This window comes from Gordionus sp. m RMFG-2023, chromosome 1, assembly GCF_954871325.1.
Source record: "Gordionus sp. m RMFG-2023 chromosome 1, tfGorSpeb1-WG-v2, whole genome shotgun sequence".
Taxonomy (NCBI): domain Eukaryota; kingdom Metazoa; phylum Nematomorpha; class Gordioida; order Chordodea; family Parachordodidae; genus Gordionus; species Gordionus sp. m RMFG-2023.
Window position 1 is genome coordinate 13,376,576 of NC_088775.1, and position 20,537 is coordinate 13,397,112.

General features: G+C 28.2%; 2 protein-coding genes across 2 annotated transcripts in view; both read left to right on the forward strand.

Moving 5' to 3' along the window:
• Positions 1-20,537, forward strand: part of LOC135932087 (uncharacterized) — a 61,575-nt gene that overhangs the window by 34,971 nt on the left and 6,067 nt on the right. Inside the window, exons 11-21 of the mRNA XM_065469430.1 lie at positions 4,902-5,008; positions 5,134-5,363; positions 5,901-6,036; positions 6,400-6,496; positions 6,722-7,011; positions 9,551-9,875; positions 10,158-10,525; positions 10,640-10,783; positions 10,870-11,164; positions 11,856-11,983; positions 12,138-12,278. Of these exons, the coding sequence (XP_065325502.1) occupies positions 4,902-5,008; positions 5,134-5,363; positions 5,901-6,036; positions 6,400-6,496; positions 6,722-7,011; positions 9,551-9,875; positions 10,158-10,525; positions 10,640-10,783; positions 10,870-11,164; positions 11,856-11,983; positions 12,138-12,278 (2,261 nt within the window). The remainder of the gene's footprint in view (positions 1-4,901; positions 5,009-5,133; positions 5,364-5,900; positions 6,037-6,399; positions 6,497-6,721; positions 7,012-9,550; positions 9,876-10,157; positions 10,526-10,639; positions 10,784-10,869; positions 11,165-11,855; positions 11,984-12,137; positions 12,279-20,537) is intronic.
• Positions 16,793-19,838, forward strand: LOC135932088 (uncharacterized). Its single transcript, XM_065469431.1, has 2 exons — positions 16,793-18,007; positions 18,071-19,838. The coding sequence occupies exons 1-2, from the start codon at positions 17,029-17,031 to the stop codon at positions 19,438-19,440; spliced, it is 2,349 nt and encodes a 782-aa protein (XP_065325503.1). The 5' UTR covers positions 16,793-17,028; the 3' UTR covers positions 19,441-19,838.

The window sequence follows — 20,537 nt, forward strand, 5'->3', positions numbered from 1 at the left end:
TCATATAATTAATCAAGAGGCTATTGATAACATTAATATATCCCTACAATCAAATGGGGAATCTCTCATTAAAAGAAAACACTTATGTGAAAAGAAATATTCGAAGAAGAAAATATCTAGAGTAAAAAAAAGTTTTAACGACTAAAATTATACCATTATCTTCAGCAAAATATAAAAAATTCGATGAAATTCCAGATACCTTAAAAATGATATGAAAGATATTTATTATTGGAAATTTGTTTACCCACTCTGCTCCTCAGTTTAATTAGTATATTTAATAGAAACTCAAATTTTTAGTATAAAAAGTGAAAATATCCGGTTATTGATAAGTTAGCAGCAAATTTTTAACCATAATCCGTAATTTAATTAAGCGCCATATATTTTTTTCAACAATTTTTGGAGTCGATAGCGTAGGTTTTGATATCGTATATATATTTAACAAAGGTGTCTAAATAAAAAGCAATAAAAAAATTTCGAAAACAAACTTCCTTTTTGCTTAAAAACACAGGTAAAGCAAAATAAACAAACCGGAAGTTAGCGGCTCAAATTGGCTCCAATCTTTATTTAGCTCTTTAGAGATTTTTTTTTACCTACAATTTGATATATTATATATTATTTTACTATAAATAGTTTTTGAGATATAAGCATTTTAAAAATTTTACAGATTCCAAAGTGACTCTTTTTTTGCACTTTTGAGTCCCTATATCTCGGAAACCAGGTATGCTAGCGAGCTTAAATAAACGGCTTTCTCATTTTCTTAACTATCTAAATATTCCAAAAATGTTTAACAATTTTAAAAGGGGTCGGCCGAATCGTGATCGATTTGACGGGAATGGCCCATATGCTATATATTGTTATGGATAGGGAGGGACGTTAAAAAAATATGCCTAAAAATCATTTTTACGAAATTTTGAAACATTTCAAAGATAAATTTTCTTATAAAAAGAAATTTTAATTTGCAATAAATTCCTGATAGATTATATTTTCCTTAACCCTGTATTGCATACTGTGTATCTCATTCCACATACCACAAATTATATAATAAATATTTTATAAATAAATTTTAAATCAATTGCATGGTGTGTATTTGAAGCCACAATCCATATTTTCGATTCGAATGTTAATATGGCCCACGTGATCTATTATATATTTTTAATTTCGCATTTTATTAAACCCTATTTTTAAAAATGGCTATTTTTTTATAAAATTTTTCTTCTCAATTTTCTACACATCGTAAAAGGATAAATAATATATTTGACAAATTTCAAAACATTAAAATTAGATAAATAAAAGGTAAAAATTAATGTTTATGAAATTATTTTATATATATTTATTATTTTTGATAATTATGTTTTGTAATAATCATACGTGGTTTTAAAGACACATTATGCAAATAAGGTATTTTATTTGAGTTTTATATTTTTAGAATTATGAATTGTGGTAACATAACTAACGATAGTGAAGATTCAAATTTAAGTGAAACGTCTGATTTTGAGTTTCTATCAACACAAAATAATGATTTAGGTATATTAAAAATTTATGCTCTTATATAATCTATAAATATCTAGATTTCAATGGACAGATGAATCGGAAGAAATAAGAAAATATCAATAATGAAAAAGAAATTGTTAGGGGAAAAATGGTTTGGAAAAATTGCTTAAAAAATTTACCGTTAATTATTCCAAAGTGGAAAGGAGAAATTCCAACGGTTGATAAAGTTAAAAAACCAATGAATTATTTTAATATATATCTCAATGAATTATTACCTCTTATTGTTTACGAATTATGTGCCATTCAATGCAATTCCAATAAACCTTTGAATTTATCGAGATGAATTAGATAAATTTATAAGAATTATTTTTTATATGTCAATTATTAAACTTCCCAGAGCACTTCTGTGTACTGGGCCACTAATACAAGACAGGCCAAGGTGGCAGATGTCATGACCCTTAAACGCTGGGAACAAATAAAATCATTCATTCATATAAATGATAATGACAAATTTATTCCATTTGGAAGTGAAGGCCATGACCCACTTCATAAAATTAGACCCCTAATAACTCTAACCAATAATATACTAAAATCTTTATCTATAGGCTAAAACATTTGCGTAGATGAGCAAATTATTCCATACAAAGGGATGAGCAGGTTGAAGCAATATAACCCTTAAAAGCCCAAAAAATAAAACTATAAATCTACTATGCGGAGATGATGGCCTTCTGCATAATTTTGGAGTATATTCTGGGAAAATACTACCAGAAGAAGGATTGCCTGATGTTGGAGCAAGTTGCAATGCTGTGCTCCGTTTAATTTCTTATATACCGCAGCTAATCAATTATAAACTATTTTTTTGATAACTGGTTTTGTTCCCCAAATTTGCTAGTCGTACCCTGTATTGCATGCTATGTTAGAATGATTTTTTTTTGACAAACTAGATTTTTTATTTCTCTCGATACTATTGATAATCTCATGGCTCACTTTTTTAAAAAAAATTCTAAATTTCTTAGAAGATGAACGGTATGTATATTAAAATACACATTATTCAATTAAAGATACAAATTTCAATTTTTTTCACAATAATTTTTATTGTACTCTAAACTATAAATATATATAATTTTATTTAAATACAACAAATATTAAATGTTTAAACATATTAATTTTCATGAAAATCTATAAAACAATTATTTGTGGGCGTAAAACATAAATATACACAGCATTTTTTGCATAAATAAGCATCCTGGCATTTTACATCTACCCTTCTTATCATTATATTTGGGCCAATGAGCCGTGAGGTCTTTCCTAACCTCTTCATTTGCGAAATATTGGGCTGGTCCTTTTTTACATTTTTCCCGATAACCAGTTTGAACTAATTTTCGTTTTAGTATATTGTTTGAGGTGCATTTGCCATATTTGCAAAGGACTTCCGCCACCGAAATTTTGAAATTGTACAAACTTAATCGATCCTTGCGTGCTATTGATATACTATTACAATCACGTTTATATAGAAACCATGAATTTATAAGTAACATGTCAAATATATGAAATAAAATTCTATGGTACCATTTTCTTGATTTCTTATGAATTCTATATAAGGAAAGTAAAGAATCCATGACATCTACACCTCCCATTGATATATTATAAATTTTAACAATATTTGGACATTTTATCATGATTTTATCCTTTTTTTCCTATCATATCTTTCACAGTCTATTAGAGGATGTGCACCTACAAAAGTGCTTAATAAAGTCACAGCACGATTGTCGAGCCACTTCACTGAATTTAGCTCCACTCCGTTTATTAATGTTTTTTTTGAAACAAAAAATCCTCGCCCTTTTTTTTCAACTCTTTATCTTTTGGGAAGTTTATATTTGGAAGTCGATTACCTCTGACCGTGGCCGCGCAAAAATCCCTCTTTGAGCGAGTACGACTAGCAAATTTGGGGAACAAAACCAGTTATCAAAAAATTTATAATTAATTTGCTGCGGTATATAAGAAATCAAACGGAGCACAGCATTGCCACTTGCTCTAACATCAGGCAATCCTTCCGCTGGTAGTATTTTTCCAGAATATACTTCAAAATTATGCAGAAGGCCGTCATCTCCGCATAGTAGAAAACTTTATAGCCCCATTTTTTGGGCTTTTAAGGATTATATTGCTTCAACCCCTGCTCATCAATTTGTACGGAATAATTTGCTCATCTACGCAAATGTTTTAGCCTATAGATAAAGATTTTAGTATATTATTGGTTAGAGTTATTAGGGGTCTAATTTTATGAAGTGGGTCATGGCCTTCACTTCCAAATGGAATAAATTTGTCATTATCATTTATATGAATAAATGATTTTATTTGTACCCAGCGTTTAAGGGTCATGACATCTGCCACCTTGGCCTGTCTTGTATTAGTGGCCCAGTACACAGACGTGCTCTGGGAAGTTTAATAATTGACATATAAAAAATAATTCTTATAAATTTTTCTAATTCATCTCGATAAATTCAAAGGTTTATGGAATTGCATTGAATGGCATATAATTCGTAAACAATAAGAGGTAATAATTCATTGAGATATATATTAAAATAATCCATTGGTTTTTTAACTTTATCAACCGTTGGAATTTCTCCTTTCCACTTTGGAATAATTAACGGTAAATTTTTAAGCAATTATTCCAAATCATTTTTCTCCTAACGATTTCTTTTTCATTATTGATATTTTCTTATTTCTTCCGATTCATCTGTCCATTGAAATCTAGATATTTATAGATTATATAAGAGCATAAATTTTAAAAATAACTAAATCATTATTTTGTGTTGATAGAAACTCAAAATCAGACGTTTCACTTAAATTTGAATCTTCACTATCGTTAGGTATACCACAATTCATAATTCTAAAAATATAAAACTCAAATAAAATACCTTATTTGCATAATGTGTCTTTAAAACCACGTATGATTATTACAAAATATAATTATCAAAAATAATAAATATATATAAAATAATTTCATAAACATTTTTTTTACCTTTTATTTATCTAATTTTAATGTTTTGAAATTTGTCAAATATATTATTTATCCTTTTACGATGTGTAGAAAATTAAGAAGAAAAATTTTATAAAAAATTAACCATTTTTAAAAATAGGGTTTAATAAAATGCGAAATTAAAAATAAATAATAGATCACGTAGCCCAAATTAACATTCGAATCGAAGATATGGATTGTGGCTTCAAATACACACCCTACAATTTATTTATAAGATATTTATTATATAATTTGTGGTATGTGGAATGAGATACACAGTATGCAATACAGGGTTAAAGAATGTAGTAGTAATTTTTTTTTAAAACACGGAATCGTGTTTTTTTCCCGAAAAATTTCTTGCATTATGATAAATTATATTTTTTTATATTAGATAACACCGAGATCACGCACAGAAGTCCTATTATACATCATCTTATTTCAAACGTTATCGAAATTGGGTGCGAGTATCCTACCGATTCTGGCGCAATATACTTACAAGTTTTTTTTTTATTTTAATTTTCAAAAACCCTAAATTTAAATGTTATTCATTCACATATTCAATTTAAGCCTTTCTCGCGCAATTTAAATAACGAATCCTAAAAAAAAATAATATTTATAAATAGTTAAAAGGCGATGGGATATTTCCCAAACACTGTATTCTAACATCCACTTCCAACAATGTATATTGCACCCCGTGCAAGCCGGAAGCTCTGATATTCATTAACGGAATCTTTATCAGGGAAAGCACTTTACTCAAACCCGATTCGTGTATTAAATTTGGGATTAACCATTCTTTCAGATTCTTGGTTCCTAAATCTTCTCACGATAGCAATGGTGGAACACCTCGTTTAAGGTTATATTAGTTATCCCATTCGTTTTAATAAGTGGCGACGAAAGTCTTAGACTGAAACCGGGAGTATTGACTGAATTTCGGTTCTGAATGCTTGGGACCTCAGATCTGACATACGTTTTTAGTTAAATTTAGGAAACATTTTATACCATTTATCTTTTTAACATATAATAATATATTCAATTTCGATATTCTAATTTGATACTATATAAAATAAATTTATACCTCGCAAGTACCAAATCATTTTATTTTATATTTATTTAAGATAAATTTTACTTTTTATTTTATTGATTAATTAAAAGTATTATACTTTAAAACCCTGCCCACCATGCTTTCCCAACACTTATATAAATTTAAATGATTGGTATCTTATTACAGGATTAATTAGAACTCAAAACTACGAATCAATTACAGCCACGTTTAAATTTCTACCCCCCCCCCCTTATGAGTTTTTGACTGCATAACACCGCATTTATATTTTATGAAAAAAGGTTTTTTTTCACCACATATATTTTATATATTCGTTGATCAATGATGCAGAAATTATTCCCTTTCGTCTCAACAAAGTTTACCAATATCCCATAACAAAAGCTCGTCCAACGTCGAAGAATTAAATTATGATGATTCGATAAAAGGAAGGGCTCACGAAATAGATCATCACAAGCAATCTACCCTAGTAATATAATAATAAAAAATTTTTCTCCCCTTCAACGCTAACATTCTTTTAAAGAGGCATGTAGCTCATATTTCGAAACAAAAAATAACTATTTTTTATTTCAAATTAAATAGTTCTTATAAGATGTTTTTCCACCCTTAGAAAAACAAATATTAATTTTATGAAAGTGATAATTTTATTTACAAATTAGAGGTCTCTGGGCGGTAACTTGTACAAAATATTTTCTAGTCCAAAATTTAGCAAATTTATTTTTAGAATTGTGCACTCCTCGATAATGAGCCATGAATTTAAATCTTAAAAAGTGTAACATTCTAGAATATAGTATTTCTAATATTGTCTTTAAAATTTTTTTTTGTTTATCAGCAAGGATCTCCGTCACCTGCCTCCAACGTTTTTAAATTTCTGAATCACGTTAAGCAAAACGAAAATTTACCCGCGTTTTTAGACATATCTCCTGATGGTTTATAAAAATTATTTAAATATGATAAACTTTTATTTACTAATAACTTTTTAAAAAAACTTACATAAATTCATTAAATGAAAATGATCTTAGATTAAATCTTGATTCGGTTTTTTGTTTTCGCAGTTTTTTTATATTTTCAAAATTAGAATATTATTATACTATCGTTTCCTAGCTCATACTTATATATATATATATAAATTATACTCTTGATTATCTTTATAGTCACCGAAGATACCATCCTAAAAACCATATTCTTTCCTGCCGATCTACTCAAATCTCAAGAAGATGGAGACGATAAAAATGATTTGTCTCATCATCAATCGCAAGAACCTAATAACGCCATTTCTTTCGCTTGGAACTCTTCCTTTAAACTTTCCCCCGCCTATTTGGTCTACCTATGTTGTCGGCATTATTATTATACCTCGAAGAGGGTGGAATATATTCACCCTGCCGGTCATAGGCTCGAACCTTTTATGGCAAAGATGTGCCTCGTCGTTTCCTCTTGCATGGAAGTATTTATGAATATGATATATAAGGAGTTTCAATACTCATAATAGATAATTCAGCAAAATCTTTCTCTGTCATATAATACCATATTAAAATTTAAATTAGATAGAGAAACTCCTATTAATCGCAAAGATTTATTGGTACAATATCGATTTATTCTTAGACTGCCAAATATGTAGGATTAAAAGATTTATGCCATAAATAAACTTAGTGAAGGTCACATCGGTCTGGAGCCGATTTTCAAAGACCAAACCGAACCATAGACCAAAACCGAACTGGAGCGTGGTCTGGACAAGGTTTTATATACCTAAGAACAAAATATTATTATTACTATAGAAATAATGAAAAAATATAATTATTATAACATAAAATTGAATTTAATAGGGGAGACCGGGGTAAAACGATAGGCATTTTGCATATTTATCAAAAAAATTTTAAACAAAAGTCAAACACAACAAATTATAGTTCAATGTATAGCCCCATCCCTTATCTACTAGATAAAAAAAAGAGTAGCCCTCTACCTATAATATTTTAGGAGTTATGATTAGTTATGTCAAACTACTCATTTTCGCCATTTTACCCTGGGTACAGGGTAAAATGGATAAGCATTGGGGTAAAGTGGTTAAAATAATATTTGACATATATTTATCGTTTTATTTAACAAATATTACAAATTTAAGATATATTTATGATTTTTATTTACAAACTAATCAATACAATAAGGACATGTAAAGTAGTTATCATAATTAGCACATTTAGAATGCGCCCATTCAAGGCACATTGTACATTTTAACCATTCATCTATTTTTGTAGTTTTTATTGCAAATGACACATAAACAATTCTTTTTTGATATCTTTTTTTTTCTCTGAATAAATAATTTCAAATTTCAAATTAATTTGGTAGCTTTATTAGTAATGCTCAATTGAAATATATAATATATTTATTAATTAATACTCAATTCAAATACAAACAATATAATTTAATTATGTCTAGGCGTTAATCCCATAAATGACCAATCTAGATTCTTCTTTGTAATTATTTGTTTATGATCTGAACTTTAAATACCATTTTTATATCTTCTTCTCAATGTTGTATCAGGTATTTTATATTTTAGCAGACAAATTCAATAAAGTGTTATTGTTATTTTATATTTTATGGCTTCATCTATTATACTTACATCTCTGAATGTTGTTTTTCTTTTATAATTTCTCATTATTTGATTGATACAATAAAAATTATAATAAATGAATGAAAGAAAAATTTAATGTGAATAATTATATATTTTAACCGTTTTACCCATAACAGCTTTACCCCAAGGTGACATATATTATAAATATCGTTATTGCGTGACTTCTAATATAGCTATAGATGTCAGATAAATTTTATTTTATAGCTAATACATTAATGAACATGTGTGCCAAATTTTGAATCCTGAGGATATGTATATTTTACTAAAAGCAAAATATACTAGAGAATGATTTTTATATTTTTTGGGTAAAAAACAATTTTTTGACAAAATATATAAAACCAGGTAAGTTTTTTAAAAGATGAACATAGGTAAGAAATTAGATATAAAAATACATTTTCACACCAAATTTAAAATCATTGTGCTCAAGGGTTAAAAAGTGATTCGCGTTAACATTGTTACCCCGTCAATCGCTTTACCCCGGTCTCCCCTATTTCATTTTATGAATCACCCCTATTTAGCCAATTTTTTAAAAATACCTAAATCAAAGTTTTAGTCAAAAAGTTTGCCTTAGCCTTTAGATTTCGCCACACATGATAGATTATATCATTTTTTGATAATTTATTTTTCTTTTCTTTGTTACTGAGTCATCTGCTTTAGAAAATAATTGTTTAAATGGAACAGAAATTGTTTGTATTTAAAGATAACATAAAAAGTTTTTCTTGGTCCTGTTCAAACCAAATAGAACACCGAACCTATTCTAAAGTCTAAACCAACATGGTTTAATGTAGCCTTACAAAACTGGACCGTTTGCCTTCACTTCATGATCATTGCTGCAAAAAAATGATTAATTAGATGTCGTCATACTTTGAAACTCTTATTGGGATAAAAGAATCGCGGGTCACTTACGTGTTACCTTCATTAAAATTTGCTGATCTCCGGTTATCTAACGACAAATAATCATAATTAGGGCAAACTATTATGACTTATAATTAATCATTTTTTTAAACCTTAATATTGTTGTAATTGATCAGTCTAAAATAATGTTGTTGATAATACTAATACGCACAGTTTAATGTTTGTTCAAAATAAATTTTTTTTATTATTTCATCATGAAAGTTTTTTATACAAAATCTTAAACTAGATCAAAATTCTAAATGAGCAATCTCAAAAAAAAATCTTCAGATTTTCAAGGAAAATTTCTTTTTAAAATATTAAACTGCTATCTATTTATGCATAAGTGAGCAAAACTTTTTTTAAAACAATTTATTGTTTGCCCTCAAATTTATTGATATTAATAACAAAACTTGTAGAAATTTCACAAATCATTGACAATTTTTTTTAATTTTATTTGAAGTCTCATCGCGACAACCCCATCATACTAACCTTTTGGACAGCTAACTTATCGGAAATCATATATTGCTTGACCAAAGATAAGGGGCTCATGCCCTTTCTGACTCCACAAACTCAGAATATCCTAAAAACGTGCATGATTTCAGCGTTTAAATACCTTACTCGTAAATTGTGCTTAGACATCGCTACCCTCCTGCCCTACCTTTTTCAGCCGCCAAATAATGCTGGGCTTAATAATAATGGCCAAAGTTCTAATTCTCTTATCAAAGACGCGAATAGTAGTAGCATTGTCAAGGAATATGATGAACCGTTTATCCGATCCTCTTGCTGTAACTTTTTTTAGCCTCTAAAAAAATAGGATTTTATATTATCGATAAATAGTCATTATAAAAAAATTAAAACTATGATATACATTTATTAAAAATATAGAAATATTCAGAATTGATAAATAGACGATAAAAATTTTTTAATGCACAAGCTTATGAAATATCCCAATATTTTGGAAATTTTATTTTGCAATGCTCGATTTTTGACTAGCTATCTTTTAACGTTAGGCTCTAGAACGCCATGATATGGAGCCTTAGACTTATATTTCAATCCTTTTTTTAAAGCTCCCCTCCTCAAAACTTTGACATCTCTTATGAACATGCTAAAACAACACCGTCTTAACGCCTCCATAACCATTCAAATATTCACCCGCATATTTCAATTCGTTGAAGCTTGGACCATCAACTCGATATTTAGCCATTCTTGTGCGCTATATTTCGGTTCGTCTAACCACATGGGACCAGTTCTTAGGCTTAATTACAATCAGGGTCACAACACTCATTGCAACGAAACTGATATCCTTCTAAATAATTTTCCTTATTCTAGAGATTGGGGAAATATATTGAGCTTTAGGATCGAGGAGATTTATAAATGGTCGGAGATCCACGGCTTAGAGCTTTCAGCTGAGAACCAACTTGTTAGGATTGTTCAGGTGAGATAAAACTACCGAAAATCTTCACCCTATTTTTAGAATTTTGTTGTTTGAAATGCTATCAAATTTAACAACAATCTAGATTAATTTTTTTTATTTTATGAAAAAACAAAGATACTGAAGCTTCTTAAGATGCCCAAATACCACTTGCAAGATTTGCCTCAAATAACTTCTACGTGCTTTAATTTGAACTCCTTGCAAATCTACACTATAATGACGAATTATCGATATTCGCCCGGGGAACCCCTTATTCCTAATGTAATTTCATTTTAAAAAAATCATTAGATGCATCATTATTGCCAAACTCTAAAAATTTTATTTTTCTACATATAATTTATTTGCAGGAACTGGTGGAGAGGGTTGTCAACATAGCTCACAACACAACTGACGAATTACTTAAGAGAGAAACTACCTGTCCTACCATTGACCCCGTCAATCTGTTAATCAATGATCCTTATTGTGACACACAAATCATGAAAGGAGACAAAGATAAGGAAACAAACAATGACTCGATTGACAAAGAAATAATGGATGGCAAAGTCAATTTCATGTTCCCCGAGGATGGATTTTCTTTTGACGCTGTTAAAAATGTGCCGGGTGGTCTTTTAGGATTAATTCAACGATTCTTGACCGAGAAGGGTTTGGATTACATCTACGTTTCATTATATTTAGCTGTTAAAACATCTCGATTTTCCATTGGTAGTTATATGAACTCGTGGCAAATATGGGATCCTTAGGGATTCAAAAAATCTCGATTAAATTACATTTCATTGGGGTGATTTTTGAATTCGATTATTAGAATACAACACTGGATTTCAGACAGTTTTGACGTGAACCTTTAAACTTGACAAAATTGTATGAAATTTACAATGTTAGATACTATATACATACAAGCTAGAATACACTTCCACTTAAATCAGATTTTTAAAGAACATTTAATTTCATAAGAGATTCCAAAATTCTTATGTATTTCCATAACCCATTACGATAAATATACTATATCATCATTTTTTGCACCATACCATTCCAATTGAACCATATATATCTTGTTATTGTTTTGGGAAATAATAAGTATTAGACCAGAAAATGGCAAACAGGTTGTAGAAATAATTTGATTTAAATCACACCAGAACAGCATAGCAAATAATTTTGGATTGAATTGTGCAAGCTAAGATTTCAACTCCCTACCCTTTTGTCTACCTTTCTCACGACCATTTCAGAATGTTTAGATTCCGAATGTTATGATAATATTAATGTGCACTAAATCCAAATATTATAAATTTTCAGAATTTTAACCATCTTATGATTTCCCATTTTTTTTAATTTGTAGGATTAGCTCAATTAATTATTTTGCCACCTACTCTTAATCGCGATGGTAGTTGGAACGTTCACTTCAACTCCAGAAGTTCATTTAATCTGTCTGACATTTCTCTCATATCCGCTACACACTATCAAAAAGTATATATTTATATATTATTTTTTGAATATATGAATTTTTTTGAAAGGCTTTTTATCAATTAATACAACCAAAGTTTGAAAAAATCTTCGCCATTGTTGTTCGCCTTTCGAAATTTGAATTATTGATTAAATATTAATTAATTTTTTTGTTTAGGAACATCTCAACTCGGATTCGGATAAGCAGGATTTTAAGCTTGATTTAAGTTTGTCACCACAGCTTAACCTCGCTAACGTTAAAACAGTGACAATAACCAAAACTGACAAATGTCTTGGACTCAGTATTGTAGCTGCTCAGGTATATACATATAAATAAATTTTAAATTATTTTTAGACATGGATAATAAACATTAACTAATAATTGCATTTATTATTTTTTAATAATGCTTGCAAAAATTAAGATCATTTTTTTAATGTCATGCAAAAAAATATATTACCAACAAGTTTTGGAGTTAATTTTTTACGTTTTATTTATGTCATATTTGTTAATAAACTCATAAAGGTGAGTATAGATTGCAAGTTATGAAAAAATACATAAATATATAAAGAAAAGAATACAGAATTTCTTAAAATTTCAATTATTTGCATTAGTATTTGATTTTAAAACGTTGATTAATTATGTTTATAAGTTAATTTTGCATATCCTACATATAATTTTAAAAAAAATTTAATATACTAATGAATGATGATATATCAAATCTTAGAAACTTAAACTTTGAGGCATGTCTAAAAGAGATATTTTAATTTATAAAATTTAATTGTCATTTTTGACTATCGGACACGAAAAGTCTGTTGAAAGTTAAAGTATCAGCTGATATTGATACTTAGAATAATATTGAATATTTTTGAATTTGAATAGGAAAGAATTATATTTATTTGTTTAAAACATTTTTCAAAAAAGACCAAGAAATGTGTTTTAAAAAAAATGCTTAATAAAACTGTTAAATATTCTTTATTTATACGATTTCGCCGGAACCTAAAATTTAGACACTATAAACAGCAAATACGTTTCGGATTATAAATTGTTGTAAATACTTATGTTTTTACAGTATTCGTTTTTTTCCTCTTATATACCTTATTATTTAAAGCATTTTTTTTTAAAAAATGATTATTTGTAAGAAAAAAATGAATTAATTAATAATTATAATATGTAAGACTTAGTAAGGATGAATCAAGGAAATATGATACTACCTTAGACTGACAATGTATTCATAAAAAATTTGTATTTAATACAAATCAGCTGAGGACACGCCATTTTTGATTTCCTATATAAATAATTTACTTTACAATCTTATAAAAACTTTATATAAAAAAAATTCCGAATTTGAAACCAAAAATAGCGTATCTTCAACTGATTTGTATTAACGACGCTTCAAAATGCATTTTAATTAATGGAATCGGCAGTCTAAATTAATATTATGCTTTGCTAGGATGAAACCAGGGTTGGGCAGGATCACAAATACTTGGTATCTTTTTGGGCTTTTTTGAAAAAGTATCTTTATCTTAAATACTTTTTAAAGATGAGTATCTGTATCTTTAACTATTTAATGTGCAAAAGATACAAACAATTTTAATTTTCAATATTATTTGATATATTTAAAACTTTTATTTAATTTTAAAATTCAAATATTTAATTTAAATCCAAGTAAACTATTAAACATTTGTTAATATAATAATCATAATTGTAATATCTTACATTATTCACCCTATATGAGAAATATATTAATGAAATAAAAATAAATAAAGTATTTTGTTTGGCATTGTCATAATTTTTTAACACAATATCCAAAAATATAAGGTTTCACATTATATCAATTTTTTTAACCTATCTTTTTGAAGTATCTATAAAATATCATTTTTCAATTTTTTTATCAAGTATCTATAACTGTTTTTGAAAAGTATCTTATATTTGTATCATAGATATTTATATTTAAAGAACATTTATATCTGTATCCAGATACTATTTTAAAAAAATTCCCCATCTCAACCAATAACAAAATATGCGTTGAAAAGTTCAAAATAGTCTTCATTTTTTAAAAATTATTCATGTATCAAAAGTATTCTTTAATATTTAATATCTCGTGGAAATTTATGTATATTTTTTTCAAGTCTATACAAGAAAAGGAAATTATGATTATTTATTACTCGAGATTGACTTATATAACAAACAAAACATGCCTCAGAGCCACAAACTTTCGTTTTATAAAAAAAAATTATTTATTCTTGTTTAACAAATTTATGTTAATGAAATATTTTTTATTTGTTTTTTTTGAAGCAGATAAAAGTAAGCGAAACGTTAAAGACCTACACGAGTCTCAAATTCTTTGCAAAAAACTATATTTATTCTTGTTTTAAAAAAAACATTGTGAATCTTATAGCTAAGGAAATCGTCGTTACATACAACAGCTGATTTTAAAAAAAATTATATTTATTAAATAAAAAAATGATTAAATTTTATTAAGAACCAATTTAAACTTTTTTTTTTATAAAACAATATTTTAATCTTAATACTAATTCACATCTCCTTTAATCCTACTTCTTATTTCATAGCTTTAAATAAAATTTTTAACCAATTTAAAAAAAATCTTTTTCATTTGAACATTCCTTGAGTTGAGCTATTACTATTGCTATTAAATAATTCTAGCTGAAATAGGCCTTAATTTAGTATTTAGGACAAAATTTTAGGTGGGGCTCGGTCTTGACTATCAAGTACAAACCTTTCTTAAAAAAGATAAAATCCACTATGGTCATCTTTCGGGGAAAAATCAAATATCAATCAACTATTGATCACACATGATGACATTTGGGAGGGGCTAAACGGAGAATAAATTTATTATGAAACAAACTACTATTTTGAAGAACATATGATGAAAAAATATGAATATAAAGGCCATTCGTGAAGCTTTAATTTTTGACAATGAATCATATGTAAAACAAAACAAAAGTTTTATTTAACATTCATTTTTTAATTTGAAAAAGGATTAATTCGAAATTTTAATTGATTCAATATGGTGGTATGTTCATGTATGAGACATGCAATAACAATGCATCCTCGAAAAATAATGTAATGTCATTGAATTATTTTTTTTCTTTAAATATTGAAAATTTTTCTAAATTTATTTCCTTTTTGCCTCATGTTTCAAACTGTAATAAATGGAAGACAACGAGTCACCAGATTGTAAAATATCTCGATCTTCAACTAAATACTTATCAATGAATTTTTAAATTATTGAGTACCATCATATAAATCTAAAAAGTGTATTAATAAATTGGGAGTATTTCTACTCTTGATTTGTCCGGTAATTCGTTATGGGTAATGCTATATACGTCGATGAACATTTATCAATTTACTTAAGCAACGACCAAAACAATTTTAATAGAAAAAAATATATATTAATCAACTTTTTAACATACTCCTAATCTCATCCAAGAACTTTCAGAAAAATAGCCCTGTCGAAGAGTGATCGGGGGAGGGGGGGGGGGTGTCATAATTAATCAAAAATCGATAATGCCTACCATAAAATTTTTGTACATACGAAAAAATTTTCAAGACATTTTAAAAAACAGCCTTATTCCGAACAAATTTTTTTTATTTGTCCCGAAAAGCCCGACCCAAAATTTAAATTATTTGTCTTCCCCCAATTTATTTATTATATTATAAATTAATTTTATTAGAAAGATATAGCCTTACATTTTTACAATCAAATTTTTAATCATTTTACAAACAAATATAAAATAATATTAGCCCCTTCTTTTTCTTGCAAAAATTTTAAATATCTATTTTATTTCAAAATTTAAGATTTTTTATAAAATTATTAGGCCCGAACCTAATTTTTTTAAATAAGCTCGATCGGACCATATAATTTTCGATCACTGAACCTTGAGTAACATGTAATACTTTGTCTGAATTTTTTTAAAAATACATATAATAAGTAATTATAAGTATCCCTACCCGAAAACCCACGAAACATTTATTTTTTTAATGACTCTTAAAAAATATATAAATTTAATATTTTATGAGTTTTTATTAAATTTAATTACTCATCACCCTAATTGTACTAGTATGTTTTTTTAATAGTTTAAAACGTATTTTTTGCTAAGCTAAAAGTATAAATAGGTACTATAATTTTAATTGCACCTATTATTTCGTATAAAATAGAAGGGAGTACAAACATTATAAGAACACATTTTCAGCTTCGTTTGCAATTTATTTCTTAGATAAAAATAAAAATTTTTTTAGACTTAAAATAAGTATTGTTAAATTTCTTGATTTAGCATTTTAAATCAAGATTTTAGCCAAAATAATATTACGCAAGCCTCGAGATTTCGTTGATATATCCACATCTTTCTGCCATCAATGAGTAGAAAAAATATCCAGGCTTGCGTAATATTTTTTGGCTAAAATATTGAGCTAACCATTAAAAAGCAGGCAAGCTGCCGTTTAACATATGCTACTTAAAATACGCTATTGTTGAATTTAGCCATTTAAATTATTTATTTTTTTGTAGACAAATTCATGATTATTACTACAATTTAATTATTTATACTTGGAATTTAGATAAAAGCTAGAAAAAAAATGTAATTTGATATAATAAGTCTCAATTTTTTTAAAGAAAATTTTAAAAAGAAAATAAATTATTTTTATTTATAATAATTATATGTCTGTATTCTTCAATCGCTTCGAAAAAAAAATGTTTTTTTTACTAATAAATTAATTGTCGCTCGAATTAATCATTTTTATTTCATAAGTAAAATAAAAAATATGAAAATTATGAAAAAAAATGCATTCATTATCTCGGGGCTTTCACATTTTTGTTTTTCTAGCTTTTTTATCATTATAATCCCATCATTATTAAATAATAATTTGTTAATTTTTTTAAAAAAAATAGTGCTTAGCGTACTTCCCCTTTATTCCCTTTATCTTTTCTAAAATAAATTTTTTTTAAATTTTATAAACGGCCGAAAGGTTTAACTAAATATTTTTTTCCAACGAATTTTATTACGATACGAAATATACTCCTTCTTGGGAATAGAAGCAACTTGCGCATATGTGGGCCAAAGTTTTAGATCTAAATTACGATTTAGACAAATTATTCTTTGACATGTCGAGTCATGCCTTCAAATCCGATTTTTGGAACCATAAATCACATTTTTCGAACGGACCTTATGATTCGGGAAATTTTTTAAATAAATCCAATGATTTTTCGTCGAATTCTTCCAGTTTAAATGCTGAATCCTTTTTTAACAATCGTAATCGGCGGGATCCGAATCACACATTTACACGCCAAGTGATTCGTTATTTTACTCTGATGAAAGACAAATTACGTGGCAATAATGGCAAACTTTGTAAAAACGAACGTTTTCAATACTTTCGATGCGACAATCAACAGCTCAATTTTGGAAGGGAAGATCGGTACACCGAAAATTATGGACAAAACGTGTACTCACAGCAGGTTAATCTGCCTAATCAAAAAGTTGAGTGTCAATCGTACATGTCATCGGCTCAAGCAATAAAGAAATTGCATTTACAATGCATGGAGAAAAATGAGTGTAAAGATGTTCGCTCCTATTCGGAAACCCGGGTTGGCCATGTCAATTATAACGGTGGGTACAGCAATATACACGAAGTCCCAACGCAGGTGAACGCGGAAGGATTGGCTAATACGCAAAAGGTACCTCTCTTCACCCACAATATTTTCGGACACGGTGAAATATCAGCTATTCAAATTAGTAGTCGTAATTATAAAAAATCTAACCAACCACCAAACCGTTTAAAAATTGAAAGCTATTTATCCGACAATCGACAAATGAGCCTACATGAACAATGTTTACCAACTACCAATTATGGCGCTAAAAATGATCGTCAGACATCAAAAAATACGATATTATCCGAAAACAAAATACATAGTTCTATATCAGCTGATTCGGATTCATTTATACTGGCTCCTGTATGCAAAGACAAGGTAAATCACTGCCAATTATCGAATATTCCTATTCCCGTACATTTTGTCAAAAATAAGACTCATGGTAAATTTAATTATAATAACGATATCATTAATTTTCCCTCCGTTTTTGGTAATAATTCACCAGATATCCACGGTTTAGCATATCGGCCAGAATATATACCAATTCCTGTACAAATAATTAATGATAGGGCCAATCGCGACAAATTTTTTCATTCGCCTTTTAGTCCCGCTCGCGTAACCAAAAAATCGCGTTTAAATAACTACTCTCTTAAACGTTCGCAGCCAACAAGTAGACCACACAATTTCAAAAAAAATTGCTGCCAGGTAAAAAGTACCATCCCAATAATAGTCGAGCCTGATAGCGATGTTCTTTCTTCGAACGAAAATATCAATACATTAGTGTCGCGAAATGTTCCTGCCTCATCGCTCGAAATTAAAGAAATAGTTAACCCTTCACGTAATAAGCATGCCGACAACATATTGCCCGACACCTTGTCAGTCCCCAATTTAAATTCTTCTACGAAAAAATCGAGAAATGGAAGTCTACGGGATAAATTTTGGGGTGAGACGAGCAGTTTTTCCGAATTTAATCACGAAGGAAAGGTGAAAAAAATTTTCGGTTTTTATAAATCGACCAAATCTTCCTTAACTAACCGAGCGGCATTCGAAAAAACGCGAGAATCATCTCTCGTTAATAAGACGAGTGAGATTCAACCAAAGCTACTCATAAGATACCCTAATCTTAAGGCATGTGTTATCGACGAAAATATTTATGAGAAAGTCGATAAGTTTCAAGATCACATGTACACCCTGCCGCTCAAAATAAGTCATTCGGAAGCATCTCATAATAACTCTCAAAAAAATTATTCGAATGCGCGTTCTAGCGTGATCGGAGGTTCTTTTACAGACGAAGATAGCTCGGATTTTAGTTCCATTACGAGCGTATTATCCGTTTCAGATTGTAATCAGCCCTCGCCTAGTAATCAGCCCTCGCCTAGTAATCAGCCCACCTTAAAACGCAAGGATTCTCCCGACAATATATCTTGTAATTCAACTACCGTCAAAATAACAAACGAACATAATAAAAATTTTTCGCCCTCTAAATATCAAAATATTGACCAACAAAGTTATATTACTCAATCTGTCATAAAAAATCTTAATATGGATGTTATTAAAAGTGACTGGAAGCCAAAACCTGTTATCAACTCAAACATTAAATCCTGGCTTGATAATAACCAGCGCGCGCCTTTTTCTAAAGAAGAATACAAATGTCATATGTCCAACTGCAAGCTTTTCACCAGCACAGATGTCAAGAAAATATCCTGCAATTTGAAGTACTTGGAGGCAGGAGATTTATTAATCCCCCCTCGTTTAATGCCATCTATTCAAAAGAAACCCGTTACCAAAAAACCCTTATTTTCTAATGTTACCGTGACAATCAAGAAATCAAATAACTCTTTTTCTCATTTTTTTATACCCGTTATATGTCGATAAAAACTTTTTTTACACGAATTCTCAAATCTTAAATGTTACTTATAATATGTCAATCGTTAATTTGTTAATCATAATTATTGTAATTTATAGAATTTAATATAAAATATGAAAATTATTTTATTACCTAGGGTGTTTCGTATGATATTTTGGTCTATATAAAAGAAATATTACAACGGCTGATTTATTTAAATTTATATTCGTCTATTTATAATCACATGACCTGTCAGTATAACATTATTTTACCTATCCCATATCTCTCAAACCTTTAAATAACCCTAACTCATATCTCTAACCTTTAGTCACACTATTTTTAAAAAATTTCCTTCAGTTAAACAATCCTTGAGTTGAGCGATAATCGTTACGTATATATAATATAAGCGGATAAATTTTAACTTAAAATTCAGCGGCTTCTTTTAGGAGCGAGCGAAATAGAAATTATAATTTTCATTTTTCTAAATTATCTATTAAGTTAAATATTATTTAAGATATTATGTCAAATTTATTTTATATAATAATTATTTTAATTTTGTAACATCGTCTACTTGTATCGTGAGTGAAGCAGAAAAAATATTCAAATAACAATTTCAACTTCCAATTTACATAATTTATACATTTTACAACTTTAATAAAAAAAAATTTATCAAAAATAATGTTTAATTTCATCAATACCACATTTTTATTCATGAAAATGCCCCGAGAGCCTATCCCATGTTTTTCACGGTTTATATAATCAAATCTATGATATATACTGTACCTTAAGAACAATTATAATAAATATGATCTTGTAAGAATCCTATATAATGAAAAGTTAGACTATCCACAAGATTTACATCATCCATCCATGTATAGAGATACGTTTTGACTATGGCCGGACATTTTATTAATATCTTATCTCATTATTTTTTTCTTTATCAAATCTTTCGGAGTCTACAAAATGGGTTATTATGCCCCCTCCCTTTTCTTAATTCCTTATTCTTGGTTATCATTTATTTTAGTAGGGCATCTATCTTAAACTCATTCCCGTCCACAAATAAATTTATAATTAAAATATTAGTGATTCATTTGAGCTAAACCCACTGGATAGTTAATTAGCCGTT